Source organism: Delphinus delphis, chromosome 12 (genome assembly GCF_949987515.2).
Source record: "Delphinus delphis chromosome 12, mDelDel1.2, whole genome shotgun sequence".
NCBI classification, from domain to species: domain Eukaryota; kingdom Metazoa; phylum Chordata; class Mammalia; order Artiodactyla; family Delphinidae; genus Delphinus; species Delphinus delphis.
In genome coordinates, this window is record NC_082694.2 from 2,262,071 (window position 1) to 2,275,760 (window position 13,690).

The window sequence follows — 13,690 nt, forward strand, 5'->3', positions numbered from 1 at the left end:
ATTTCATTTAATCTCATGAGGTTATTACTTTTATTGGGAAATTAGGAATGAGTTAGTTGCAATGTAACAGGAATTATACAAATAGGCAAATCTACAGACAGAAGGCAGATTAGTGGTTGCCAAGGGTGGGATGGGTTAGTGGGGGAGAGGCTAACAACGGGTAGGGAGTTTCTTTCTGGAATGATGAAAATTGGGGATGGTTTCACAATCCTGTGACTACACTGAAGCCATTCAGCTGTACACTCTACACAGTGAGTTTTACGGTGGGTAAATTATATCTCAATATTTTTAAAAAACACAATGTACAAATTATGTAAAAAAGAGAAAACTGTGTGCTTCAGGTGTGTGGGAAAAGAATGCATAAAATGAACATGTTTGTCATGAGAAAACCATGAATTTATTGTTGATCCTCTTTCATTTACACTCTCACCCACTTTTCCCTCCTCCCATATTAATTTAGATCAAATGTGACTTCAATAAATATTTCAGCATGTTTTTAAAAGAATTCTTTTTAAACATAAACATTATCAAAACTAAAAAAGCTAAAAATATTTCCTTAATATCAAATATGTTGTCAGTGTTCACGTTTCCATTTCCAACATCTTTTTTTTCAGTAAAATTGTTTTTTTTTTAATTGGAGTATAGATGATTTACAATGTTGCATTAGTTTCTGCTGTACAGCAAAGTGACTCAGTTATACATACACATATATCTACTCTTTTTTAGATTCTTTTCCCATACAGGCCATTACAGAGTATTGAGTAAAAGTTCCCTGCGCTATACGATAGATCCTTATTAGTTCCAACATCTTTCAATAAAATTTTACACATTAGCTGTATCAAATAATCTATTAGTTCCACTTCTTTTTTCCCAGGAGAACCCGCGTTTGGAGCCTTATCCGTCCTCAGCCTCTTGGCCACTGCCCAGCCACCCCCCGGGGACCCGGCTCAGTGCTCTCCCGCGTCGAGTCTCTGCTCGGCGGCTGCGGTTTTACGTGTTCTTCTCCCTCTGGAGCAGGTTCTCTCAAAGGTTCCTTAGAAAGGACATGGGAAGTAATTTTTTTTTTTTTTTCAGTTCCTAAGGATCTGAAAATGTCTTTCTCCTTCCATTTAACTGAGAGCTTGTGTTTACAGAATTCCAGGCTGGAAATCATGTTTCCTCAGAATTTTGAAGGAATTTCTCCAGTGCCTTGAGGTGTACAGTGCTGCTGTCGAGAGGTCTGATGCAGCTCCCCTTTCCCTCCTGTGTCCTGCGTATGTGACGTTTTTTTTCTCTCTGGAAACCTTTTAGGAGCCTCTTTTTTTCCTCAAAATTTACATCGATATTCCTGTTTCAGTCATGTACAGATCTTCTTCCACTTACCATGGGGCTATGTCCCACTAAACCCACTGAAAGTGGAAAATGCGTTTAGTACACCTGACCCCACAAGCGTTGTAGCCCAGCCCGCCTTAAACGTGCTTAGAACACTTACGATAGCCTGCAGTTGGGCAAAATCATCTAACACGAAGCCTGTTTTATAACAGTGTTTACTATCTCATGTAACTTGTTGAATTCTCTACTGAAAGTGAAAGCAGAATGGTTGTCAGTGTACCGACTGTTCACCCTCTGGTCGCGGGGTGACTTGGAGCCACGGCCCCACTGCCCAGCAGCACGGCAGGGGCCGGACCACGTATCGCCAGCCTGGGGGAAAAGAGCCAAATTCAAAATTCCAAGTACGGTTTCTACTGAATAGGTATTGCCTTCGCACCATCAACAAGTCAAAAACTCTGAAGCCGACCCGTCGGAAGTCCGGACGGTCTCTACCGGACCTCTGATCAGCCCTTTACTGTGAACTTCTCTTTTAGTTGTGCAAAGCTTTCTTGCAATATTTCTTTGAAAATTTCTATTTCTTTTATTTTCAGAGACCAGAGACCATTAACTCCTGAGCTTCCTAGATTAGAGTGTCTGCTTCTTTCTGTTCAACTTTCTTTTCTGTTTGAACTTTAACAGCACGAGCTCACTCCATGCTGTTAATCGAAGGCCCTGAACCCTTGCCCCGGGTCTCTGTGATGCCTGCGCGCCAGCTTACTGGCCTCTTTGCGTGGGGCTTTCCCCGCTCCTTCTGGGCATCCGGAGCCCCTGCGTTTACACGTCCCGATTCCGGGCGCACAGACATGCTGACTTGACTCTCGGTCCCAAGTCCTCACCCTGAGAGAATCTAGGTGGTCTGGCTCGGGTAAGGCCCTGCACCTGGTCCAGGTGACTAAGGCTGGGCCTCCCTGCATCTGTATGGGGTGTGTGGGGAAGGGGCGGTGACCGTCCTCAGAGAGGAGGGGCGAGGGCAGACTCTGGAGAGGTGGGTGGGGGTGGGCCCATCCTCCAAGGAAACCAGGTGGTCACCTGCATTCCTGAACCTGAAATCCCGTTTCCTCACCATATTCAGCGTTCGACTCACAGGAGCCTTTCTATTTTTTTTTTTTTTTTTTTGCGGTATGCGGGCCTCTCACTGTTGTGGCCTCTCCCGTTGCGGAGCACAGGCTCCGGGCGCGCAGGCGCAGCGGCCATGGCTCACGGGCCCAGCCGCTCCGCGGCATGTGGGATCTTCCTGGACCGGGGCACAAACCCGCGTCCCCTGCATCGGCAGGCGGACTCTCAACCACTGCGCCACCAGGGAAGCCCTCTATTTTTTTAAACAGTAACAACTTGAATGTCAGAACTTGATTCTTTTCCCATGTAATCACATTTTGAATGCAGGTGAAAAACATTCCCTTCTCTATATAACCAAATACATAAACAACCAAATGCTTTTTAACACTCATGGGTGAAAATCAGCCCTAAGACACTGCAAAGCTGTAACAGGTTGTCCCCCTGGCTTATGCCGAAGCCACAGTTGATTTTCAGACACCAAAACACAACAGTCTTGCACCGAGTGCCACCACCACGTTCCTAGTTAACCACACGTGAGCATCTTTGTGTGCTCTGTTTACCAAACAGCAACGTTGTTGTATCTTCATGGGAACTCTTAGACTCATCATTGGCTAATGGGTAAAGGACACGGCACTGCTAGTGAGCAGTCCATTTCTGCCTAAAGGAATGTAATTCTCCACTTACGCTGACTGGAGCATAAGCAGAGTTCGCTGTACAAGAAAGCCTCACACCACAGAGGGCGGAACTTGAGAGGTGCCCACGGAAAGGCCAAGGTGGCCTGAGTTTCAGCTGGAAGGTGGGTGTCAGATGCGGCAGGCACCACGGACCCAAAGGGCGACCTGCGTTCCTCCAAGCACCCAGGGTCCGAGGTCCCAACTGGTAAAGACAGCAGAGAAGGAACCCAAGATTCATTTCATAAAGCAACTCAAAATGCCCAGGAGACCTCGGCTAATAGAAGATGAGCAGGCCTAACAGTGCAACACGTTTAATAGAAATATTACAATAATCAGTACATTTCCTCTCATTGCTGAAACCAGGGAAGGATACCCCTTTTGTAATCAAAGTAATACATTTTTTATCTTGCAAAAAGGCATTTTGTTATTATGTCCATAGGTAGAGACTATATTTCAAAACAAGTTTTTACAGACTTCAAAGAGGCCTGGACTTGCAGAGACAGTGAAATCTATTTAAATACTGTGACAGTTATAGCGCACACTGCTGGCATACTCATATTCACAGCTCATCAAGGAAAAAACTAAACTCAAACTTTTAAAGTCAGCTCTGCAATAGATGCATTTCATTAATACATTCACTAGTAGGTCTGTTCTTCTAAAACAGGAGGAAAGACAGACATTGAGATTTTTGTTTAAAGAACAAACTCAACATGTCAGCAGCAAATTTCAGTTAAATTAAATTGGAAACCAAAGTTCCCAGTCACCAAAGTACAAAGTCAGTTCACCAGCTGAGACTGAAGACCGGAGTATGAACTGGAAGCTGAGAGAGCTTCCCAGAGCACATTGTGAGGCGATTTTTCCACAAAGAAATACTGCAACTAGCATTCTCACATTTATGAGTTAAGGACACGTGTTTGATGGGCTCCATGGAATATTCAGAGGCGCCCAGGCAGGTGACCCGCACCTAGAGCTGCTCTCGGGGCTGTGCGATCTCCCAGGGCCCCATGCAGCACGCAGCAACCTGTCTGCTGGGGCCGGGAGCACGCGGAGCTGCAAGCCGGTGCGCCGGTGAATGGTCACCTGGGGAGGCGGCCGGGTCCGCCAGACTCCTGGCGCGGAAGCAGCTGATGCACAGCAGGAGCCTGGGCAGGGCCCCGGGCACCCCCCCCTCCCCACCGCGGGAACGTGGCGACCAGGGCTTCTGATCCGATCCCAGAACAGGTTTTGAGGTAATACACTTCAGAGAAAAAAGAACAGCTCATTTGAAAGGAAATAACGAAATGAATCACATTTTAACTTAGTCTCGTAACGAACGGCAGCACATTCACTTTACGTTCCCGTCATAAAGACGTCAGCGTTACTGATAAAGCCTTTTCCTTCACACTCCAACTCACAAATTTTCTCTCATGATTTGTCACTAATAACAACCTACCTGCAAGTCTGACCTTGTGATAAATGGTCTTCAAACATTATCTTAAAAGCCTAAATCCCAGCTGGTACAGGACCGAAATCTAATTTAACTTCAGAATTCACAGTGCGGCCCCGACACACGTGGCCTGAGGGTCCGGAGGAGGGAGTGGGGTGGCCTCGTGGCCCCTGGGTCTGGCGGCAGCGGGAGGCCCAGGGTCCCTGGGCCGCGGTCCCTCCCACACTCCGCCTGCTGCAGTTCACCGCGGGCCGAGCCTTTTAAACCCACCAGACACACGTATGGACACACACACGGAGATGTGACTTACGTACACATGCTTCTGGACAAAAGAACGACAGCCATATACATGAACCTTTTTTGCCGAATGGATTCTATTTGGTTAATAAATAATGTTTTTCCCATCAGTCTATCGAAGTCCAGACCAGCTGTGCAGATAGGACGCCCAGCCAGAGGAACGGGAAGCATTTTCCTCCTCACCTGTGGGGAGCAAAACAAAAGTGTTAATCTTCTCACACCGCATTTTCATGCTACAAACCTGTCTGCCCTTACACTTGCAGCATTTCCTGTCTGTCTCAGACAATCCGTGAAGGCATACTAAGCAACAACACACAGCCCTGTGAGCTGTGGCCAGCTGGGAGCACACATGCACAGAAGCAAGGCCCAGTCTTGTCAGGCAGGGGGCTGAGGTCCTGATTCTGCACAGAAAAATGCTGTGCGACTCACCTCCTTGGGGAGCAAAGCTGCCTTATCACAAGTCATACGTCAAGTAGGAAAGACACACGCAGTCTGCGAACCTGCTGGGACCTGACACGCAGGGAGCAGGCGCGTTAACGCATGCACGGCTGGCAGAGTGCCAGCCTTCCCCGTCCAGCAGTGCCCCCTGCACGCTGCTCGTGTAGGGGCCAGGGTGGCGCTTTCTAGGCTCGACGTTTTCCCCTGTTCACATAAAAGTGAAACTGCCCCAGAGAAGAAGAGAGAAGACTCTTAAGAGCAACCAGAGAAAGGAGACACGTTGCCTCACTGCCTTCGAAGGAGTAAACAGGCCCACAACGGCCTTCTCAGCAACAAGTTCGCCCTGCTGGAAATTCTCCACAATGCACTTCGTGTGTAAGGAGAGCTTTCTAGCGGAAGGTCTGAGATGCGGGTAGGAATGTACGCTCCACGCACGGTCCTGGGCCTCGGCAGCCCCACTGGGGACACTTCTCTCCCACGACCCTGTGGCGAACGACTCCCAGGGGGTGAGGACGTCTACCACATGATAAAAAGTACGACACAAAAGGGAACTGTGTTCGTGGGCAGAATTCAACGCTAGGATCACAAATCCAATTTCAAAGAACTGGAAGATCAAACTGGACACTGCACTGTTGCCTGCTGTGTGAAAATGACGCAAACACACCACAGCTGCCCTAAAACATTAAAGAGCCAGCTTTTCAACCCTACTCACGGGGACACACACGGCGGAGCGCGTCCAATGGACAAAGTTTCAAAGCTCTGGTCTGCGTCCCAGGCATGCGCACCTTGGGCGGCGGCGGCCAGCCTGGCCTTCTCCTCGGGGCTGAGCTGCAGCATCGTGTCCATGACGGGCAGCAGCCGCGCCCGCTCGCTTCCCGGCTTCAGGAGGATGAACTGCAGCAGCACGTTCTTCAGGTATTCCAGGTTGGCGGCCGACTGCTCTCGCGCCTGGTTCCTCTCCAGCCGCCTTATTTCACTCTTCAGAAGCTGGTGTCAGAGAAAGGAGTGCAGACGGGTTAACATGGCAGACTGGAGGAACGCGGTCTTCTTTCTCTTCCCCGAAATGCCCCCAAAATGGCAACAAAGGAGCGACCAGGCCGGGAGAAAAGAGTAGATGAGAAACATCAAGAGGCTCCTAGAAGTCGGGAAGCAGGCGCCGTGGGAGACGGGGCCCAGGGGCCCGGCCGCAGAGGCAGCACCGCGCACGGTGGGAAGCGGGGCTGAGACCGGGGACTGGGGTGGGGGGATAACGCGGGTCGGCGCCCCCTCCGCGCTCGGCAGAAGGGGGCCAGGGCTCAGGGCTCAGGGCTCCGGGATGACAGACTGTGGGCCACACCCACCGCCATCCCCACTCCCGCCCCCGCCCGGCAGGCAGGCAGGGTGTCCACAGCTAGGGCCGCTACAAGACGAAGAGCACTTGACCAAACAAAAGTTGAGTCCAGGAGAGAGAGACAATTCACAATGAATATCAATCAGAAACTAACAGAAAAGAGGGCACAGGACGATGTGAAAAAGATGCAGGATGGTGAATATTTGAGGAAGATTTCTGGGTTGAAACAAATAAAAATACATGGTTACAACTTATCATTTCAGGTTAGTCTATGAAAGTTGGCCAACTCTGTCCTCAAACATAGGGTCATTTAAAAAAGTGACACTAAGGTCTAAGAAATCATGGGACAATGTCAGTCTATGGAAGCATAACATCTGAATAGTCACTCAGGTTCTGGGCTACTTAGTGATTTTTTTTAGCTGTGATAAAGCTTTGACAATGTGGGAAAATATTATTTTATATATTTTATAGAGATGCATACTAAAATAGTTAGAGGTGGGATGTCATGATATATACAATTTACTGCAAATAACTGAATTAACTCAGCATTAAAAACATAATTTGACAAGGACAGCCTCTGGGCCTACACTGAGGAAGGACCATCTATTTGGAGAAGCAGGTCCAGGGCAGAAGCAGGTGCTTTTCAGACAGACACAAGTTTGAACTTTCTCCACCCTGATCAACTTGTTCTCTCACCCAGAGATGATGAGAATTAAATACGGTAACATAACGTAAAGTGCAGGGCCTGGCTTGTGAGAAGAGGTCAACAACCAACATGGCTGTATCACAGAGAGTTCGGGTGCAGATAGCTGCGTAATCCTCAACTGCCTGGTTCCTACATGCTTACAGAGTCGACTTTAAACAGGAAAACCTCCCATGCCACTTTGCCACTAATTGGAAGTGCTCTATGGTCCATGTCTGGAATTTAGGGACTCACATCCCTTCAAGTTTTACTCAAGCAAACGTGGAACAAGGACTTGTGAACAGCTGTCTAATCTCTAAATCTATTCTGGCTTTTTAGAAAAAGTAGAAATTAAAAGTCTTTATATAAAAGATATAAAAGCCAAGAATATTTCTCCATTTCAGAAATGTAACATTGTAAAGGATCAAGGTGTGATGGACGCATGAGTCTACGTGTGGAGGGCTTCCTGGAGGTGGCGTCCCGCCCTCACCTTAATCTGCTCCATGAGGATGGCGTTGGTGGCTTCTGTTTCCCGAAGCAGCCCGTTTAAGTGGTCGGCACTTTTTGTGGTGGAACTGAGCTTTTGAACCAATTCTTCTTTGGTGAATTCAGCGTGCCAGGAAGGAGGCTCTGCAAGGAATTGCCCCAACAATTAATTTCCAAAATGAGGGGTCACAGGCGAAGATTCTAAATGAGAAAATACCCAAGTATTGACACTTCGCTCTGCTCTCCATCCCCCATGGCCCAGTTAAAAGGCTGCATGTAACACAGGTAAAATGGACTCTGCTGTGGAGCGGGCCGCCTGCCTGGACACAGGCTCGACGAGCTCGTTCTGGAAGCTGTTAGGCCAGCGTGTAGGCACCAACTTACTGATTTCATCCTCCTTCATCTGTTAATGTCCCGAGAGCTGGTGTTACTTTACTTATAAAGGAGGAAGTACCAGCAGTTACTGATCACTTAAATCATGGTCTCTCACAAGGATTTTCTACCAGGGAAGGAGCGGTATTATCACTCAAATCTAATACATGAGGGAAGAGGCTCAAAGTCAACAGGTTAATTTTGGCAAAAATGGCAAAGCCAAGTCCGATTGTGGAGCTGTGGCCACAGCGTATCAGGACTAACTCTTCCTGGGGGACAAGGACCAATCACAGTCTAGGACTGAGGACACAACTGGTCCTCACTCCAGATCCTGGAGACTCCGAGATGACGAACAGAGTCATCTGAACTTGGAACATTAATGTGCATTATAGGTAAGAAGAAAATAGTCCAAAACTTTACTACAGTTAATAAGGCAAGTTCAGCATGACCACTTCATCAAGAGGAACAAGCGGGAACTGTCAGTTTCTTAGAAGGGTGAGAGAAATTTATCCTATTTCTAACACCACTACAGAACTTCCAACCACCTATTTCTGGCTCAAGCTTTGGGCGGAACTTTTTATTTTGTTTAAAAAAAATTTTTTTTTTTTTTTTTGGTTTCATTCTGCAGGAAAGTTTTCCATTTGAAAAAGGGTGGAATACTGAAAAAAATTTTTATTAGAGTAGCTCAAAAAAACATTTATAAATCAGAATAATATTAGCTGGATAGGACAGCAGAATTCACTAAAGGCACAATGAAGCAGGAAGCGTACCGAGTCTGGCTTCGGGAGAACGGAGCAGCTGCTCTAAGGACTGCGCGTGGGTGCCGGCGGAAGATACGGACTCGGTGTCCGTGGTCTCCATCCCCTCCCCCTCCTCCCGGGTCGTGGCCGGCACATCCAGAAGCGGGAGGTCTGCGCTTCTCCTTTCTCGAAGGCTCCTCAAAGGTTGCTGGGAAGAAGCTGGGCCTGTTACATGTTTTTTTTTTAAAGAGTAAGAGTTTGTCCAAAATTATGGATTCAGCATCAACAGAGATACACAGTAAAGTTAAAATGATTCTAGGGATGACAAATGATATGGTAGGGAATCTGAAAAACCAGAAGACAAGCAAATGGTGTAGAAAGAAAGAACTTCTGAAACAGCCCTAACAATTTAGTTATTGAACTTTTAACCACTTAAGTCAATCCAGCAAAAGTGGTACTTGCTACCAGAGTTAAGATAAACCATTAGATGACACAATGCAGAGGCCTGGCCAGCTGCTAAACAAGGGCAAAACCCCTTCAACCAGATCCTGAGGATTGGGTGTTTACGGCACTGCAAACTCTGCGACACCACACTGCTGTTGAGATCAGCTCCGAGGATGCTCTTGCTGACCACTGGCCTCACACTCCACCCTGCTGGCTCCTGCCATTGCCCGCTCCTTCTGTGGCGTCCAGCAAAGAAGAGCCCCGAAGCCAGGGCAGGCTGACTCATCACAGAGTCCGGGCCGGGCTCCCCTGCTTGCTGACAAGCAGCACTGACTAGAACTGGGAGATTTATAAGATACTTCCGAGCACGTTACTTTATTAATCCCAAGAAACCGCACGGTCGGAGAAATTAAATGTCTTGGTCCAAGATCTCCGAGGTGCGTTAGGGACCAGAATTCTGACCAGACCTTTTCACTTCAAGTTTCCTTTATTCTCCTTTCCATGACGTTCCCTCTCCCGCCCTGCTTTTCAAACATTAGCCCTTCGGCTGCCTTTGCTAAAGCACCTTCCTGAAAGTTTGCTAACTGCTTATGCTACTGCTAATTCCTGATTTCAGTGTCTCCCTGGCTGGTTACTTTCCTCTGATGACTCCTGGCATAGGTTTCGATCCTGAGGAGCGACCACAGCTGCCAATGCCCTGGTGACAAGGAATCAGTATCAAGTTGATAGTTAATACTGAAGTGTGGCCTCAACTTGGCTGACGGGTTCCCATCTCTTCCAGGAAGCAGAACGGAAGTGTGTGTGTGGTTAAACTCAAACTCCACTAATTAGAAACTTGAATGGGAAGAAGCTGTGTTTGGCCAAATGATCCTACAAGTTCAGCTCTTTCTAGAATTTCTGATTAAAGGACAGACATATTTGAAGACTAGTAGTGAAAAACACTAAACATATGCAGTGGACACTGGAATTTGGACACGGGTCTTGAGACCGACAGAGCCTCCGTGAGTCGGAGGAAAACCCAATTACGTGAAGGTCGGTATCCTGAGGGGTGCAGAGGCTGCTGTGAGCACTACAGGAGGGTTCAATGTCCAAGTCTCCTCTCAGTAAGTAGATCCAGTATTCACTGACCACAGCACTGACGCTGGTGGTCACCCCGTAAGTCACCTACTTCCTCAGGACGGTGGGAAGCGCAGACACACAGGGCGGGACAGGGACGGCAGTGTCCCGAGCATACATACATACTTCTTGTGGACGGCTCGCTCCGGAGCTGGAAGAGCTGGGCCTGCAGCCTGCTCAGCTGCTGCTGCAGCGTCTCCACTGTCCGCCGGTGCTCCTCCTGCAGCTGCAGCACCTGGTCTCGGAAGCTGCCACGCAGGGCCTCGTGCTGGGCCGAGAGCTGACTCACGGTCTGTGCGTGCTCAGACTTCATCGCGGAGTTCTCCGACTGCACGGCGCATAGCCTGGGGAGAGGGCCGTGCCGTGTGAGAGCTTCCACCCCAGACATCGCCTTGCCCTGAGACGTGGACCGCACGTGCACCTGGGGAACTGAGGCAGGACACAGACGGGCCCCTGGTCCGAGCAAACTGGAGCTTGTGTCCCCCTGACACTTCAACAAAAAGGTTAATGGCAGAGCAGGGAGAAACTAAGCTGCTGGGGTAAAAAGATACGACGACCGCATCTACCATTCTGGAGGTGAAGGAGACCTCCCCAACTGCACGTGCAGAAACATTTCTCGGGAGGGTCAAAAAGGGAGGGGGTGCTATCCCATAATACGTGCTGTCCATCTCCCAGAGACCCTTCCACTGAAATCCATCTTGGCTAAAGGATGCACACGCATATTGGGCAGGGCCCGGGGTCAGAGCAGGTGTGGGAAATGAAGCAGGATGCTTGGCCAGAGGACAGGACAGACCTGGGAGATGGCCCCTGTGTGAGCAATTTAAATCGCCCCTTTGGCGCACTCCTTGTCAGCAAGGATGCCCACACGCTTCTTGGGGTGTGTAGCTCTGCTTTGCTTCTGTCGTAAATGAACTGCTTCTCCGTGTGCTCGCCCCACACGTGCTGTGCTTCTGATAGACCCTGTGCCTGTATTGCAGCCTTGGTCTTGAGCTCAAAACCACCCCGGCCATCCCCCACTTCCGATGTGGGGCCTGCGCTGAGGAAGCACGCTGGGTGTTCAGACGAGAAGCCTCCTTCATAGTTCATCAGAGCACAGGGCTACACGTGGAGCACCAGATAACTGCACTTCAGTCGTGTTAGCACTATAGTCGCAACCACCCTTCTAGAATAAAGAATAAGTGCTGGAAACTTCTGATGTAAACAGCGAGTGACCATCACTGTGTAAGTTAATCTCATGGAAAACCTGGTGCCAGGTAGTCAGAACACTGGTGGGTCTTCCTGGAACTGTGAGTTACATGATTAACACAGGTAAGTCACACCGTGGAAAGGTCTAAAGCCAAGCAAACCAAGTGCTTTCAACTCGTAAGACGAGCACACCTGAGCTCTGCAGAGCATCCCCACACCCCGGACAGAAGATGCTCCGTGAACCCAACTGCTGTATCCCAGGAGCTCAAAGCTTCTTGTTCACAATAATCCGTCTATTCTGCCGACACCCCAGCAACTCCTTGGAGCACTGATTAGCACGAGTGTGGCGATGTGACAGGCCAAGGATGCAGCTGCACAGGGAGCTCAGTCAGCAGCTTTCGGAATGTTTTCCTCTAGAGAGAAAGAAAAGTGCTTGTCCTCTGACACCTGGCTGGAAAGAAGCATCTGGCCATGAAGGCCACGGGAGACAGAACACTGGGTGAGCAGATAAAATTACTCTTAGAAAAGCTAAGTAGAGAAACAATCAAAAGGGGGAGCTCTAAGGTAGAAACAGCAAGTCATCAAGCCTGTGGAAACACCTATTTCCAGCTATTAGCCTGCATCCGCCCCAGGAGCACCACACCGGGAGCTCTAGCAAACACACGCTCTGTCCCCCGGCACCCACAGGCCTGCTGGCGCCACCAGCCTTACTTCTCTCGGAGCCCGGTCTCCTTGGACACGGTCTCCTGCAGCATCCTGTTGTGCCTTTCTAGTAGGGCATCGTGTTCAGACTGCAAGGTCTGCAGTTCAGAGACGTTGATCTGTAAGTTATTTTGGGTGTCTTGTAATTTGATCTTTAGTTGGTCAATCAGCATTTCCAGATGATCTCTGAAACAGAAATAGTTAAAAAAAATTTTTGAAAGATGTAAAACTGATTTTGTGATTTCAAATAAATTTTACTTTAATCATATAACCTTTCAATGTCATACTCTGCAATTATGGATGATTCTAAAGGAAATATAATAATCACAAGAATTCAGAGAATAGGATTAAATGTGAAATAAAAGACGCTATAATCAGACTTCAGATCGCAGACACTACATGTTTACAAAAGTCTCTGAATTTACAAATTTCACATTCAAATGGAGTAGACCATTAAATGGCATTAAAATGGCCTATTTTATATTACAGGACTATGTCATTAGTTGAAAAAAAAAGAAATGCAGTTCTAAGGTAACCATTCTGGGAACAGCATGTTACACCAAGTTACAGTGAAAGAAAGTCTTTGGAGAAAAACAGCTAAAACCTATAACTCTGTCACAAGTGGTATAATACACTATTAATTTCTTTTTAAAAAAACTATTTAATATATAAGAAAGAAGAAGGAACTTAAAACATTTACATTAAAATAATTTTAACACAAGATTCTGGCATGATCAAAATCGACGCTTGTAAGTGGTGATATTTTTATAGTAAGTGTGTCAATATTCAACTTCGGCTTTAAGATGAGCTATTGAAAGAAAAAAATATCTCATCATTTTTCAGCCTACAGTTCCCTTGTTTATTAAATACTTAAAAAGTAACACAAGCATAAACACACAAATACTGCAGGATATTTAGTCCTACTAAGAACAGTAAGAGCTAGATATAAAATTGCTCTGAACAGCGGGTCTCTACGTACAAAAACAAAACATACATGCTGTAGAATGCCCTGTCTTTCATTCCTAGTATATTTTTGAATAACTCACAAAAGTGATCTGTATGCTAGTTTTTAAGGAGCATTAATATACTATTGAAACAGTATGTAATTGAGATTGTCATAAATTTAAGAAGAAAAATTTAGTTCTAGATGAAAATTTAGTTAACTTAAAACTTTTTGAAATAAGTAAAATGTTTTTAATCAACTTATGCTTAGCCTAACTAATGGTGAATAAGTACATCAAGGAAGCATTTTTATTCTCCTACTATATTTTCAAAAGTGGAAAAACTGGTCCTGACGTAACGGTGACGTCTCTCCTTACACTGTGACCGGAACCGACGGACAGGGTTGGACTGTGTGGCCCGGGTGTCCGGACACTGCCTGGCTCCACGGCT

At 47.3% G+C, this 13,690-nt stretch overlaps 1 protein-coding gene across 1 annotated transcript in view; it reads right to left on the reverse strand.

The window, feature by feature from the left end:
- Nucleotides 1-603: 603 nt before the first annotated feature.
- The window catches only part of GCC2 (GRIP and coiled-coil domain containing 2), a 37,474-nt gene continuing 24,387 nt past the window's right edge, over nt 604-13,690 (reverse strand). Inside the window, exons 18-23 of the mRNA XM_060027198.1 lie at nt 12,308-12,484; nt 10,538-10,755; nt 8,882-9,076; nt 7,744-7,883; nt 6,027-6,228; nt 604-4,986 (exon numbers count right to left, since the gene is read on the reverse strand). Coding sequence (XP_059883181.1) covers nt 4,916-4,986; nt 6,027-6,228; nt 7,744-7,883; nt 8,882-9,076; nt 10,538-10,755; nt 12,308-12,484 — 1,003 coding nt within the window. The 3' untranslated portion in view covers nt 604-4,915. The remainder of the gene's footprint in view (nt 4,987-6,026; nt 6,229-7,743; nt 7,884-8,881; nt 9,077-10,537; nt 10,756-12,307; nt 12,485-13,690) is intronic.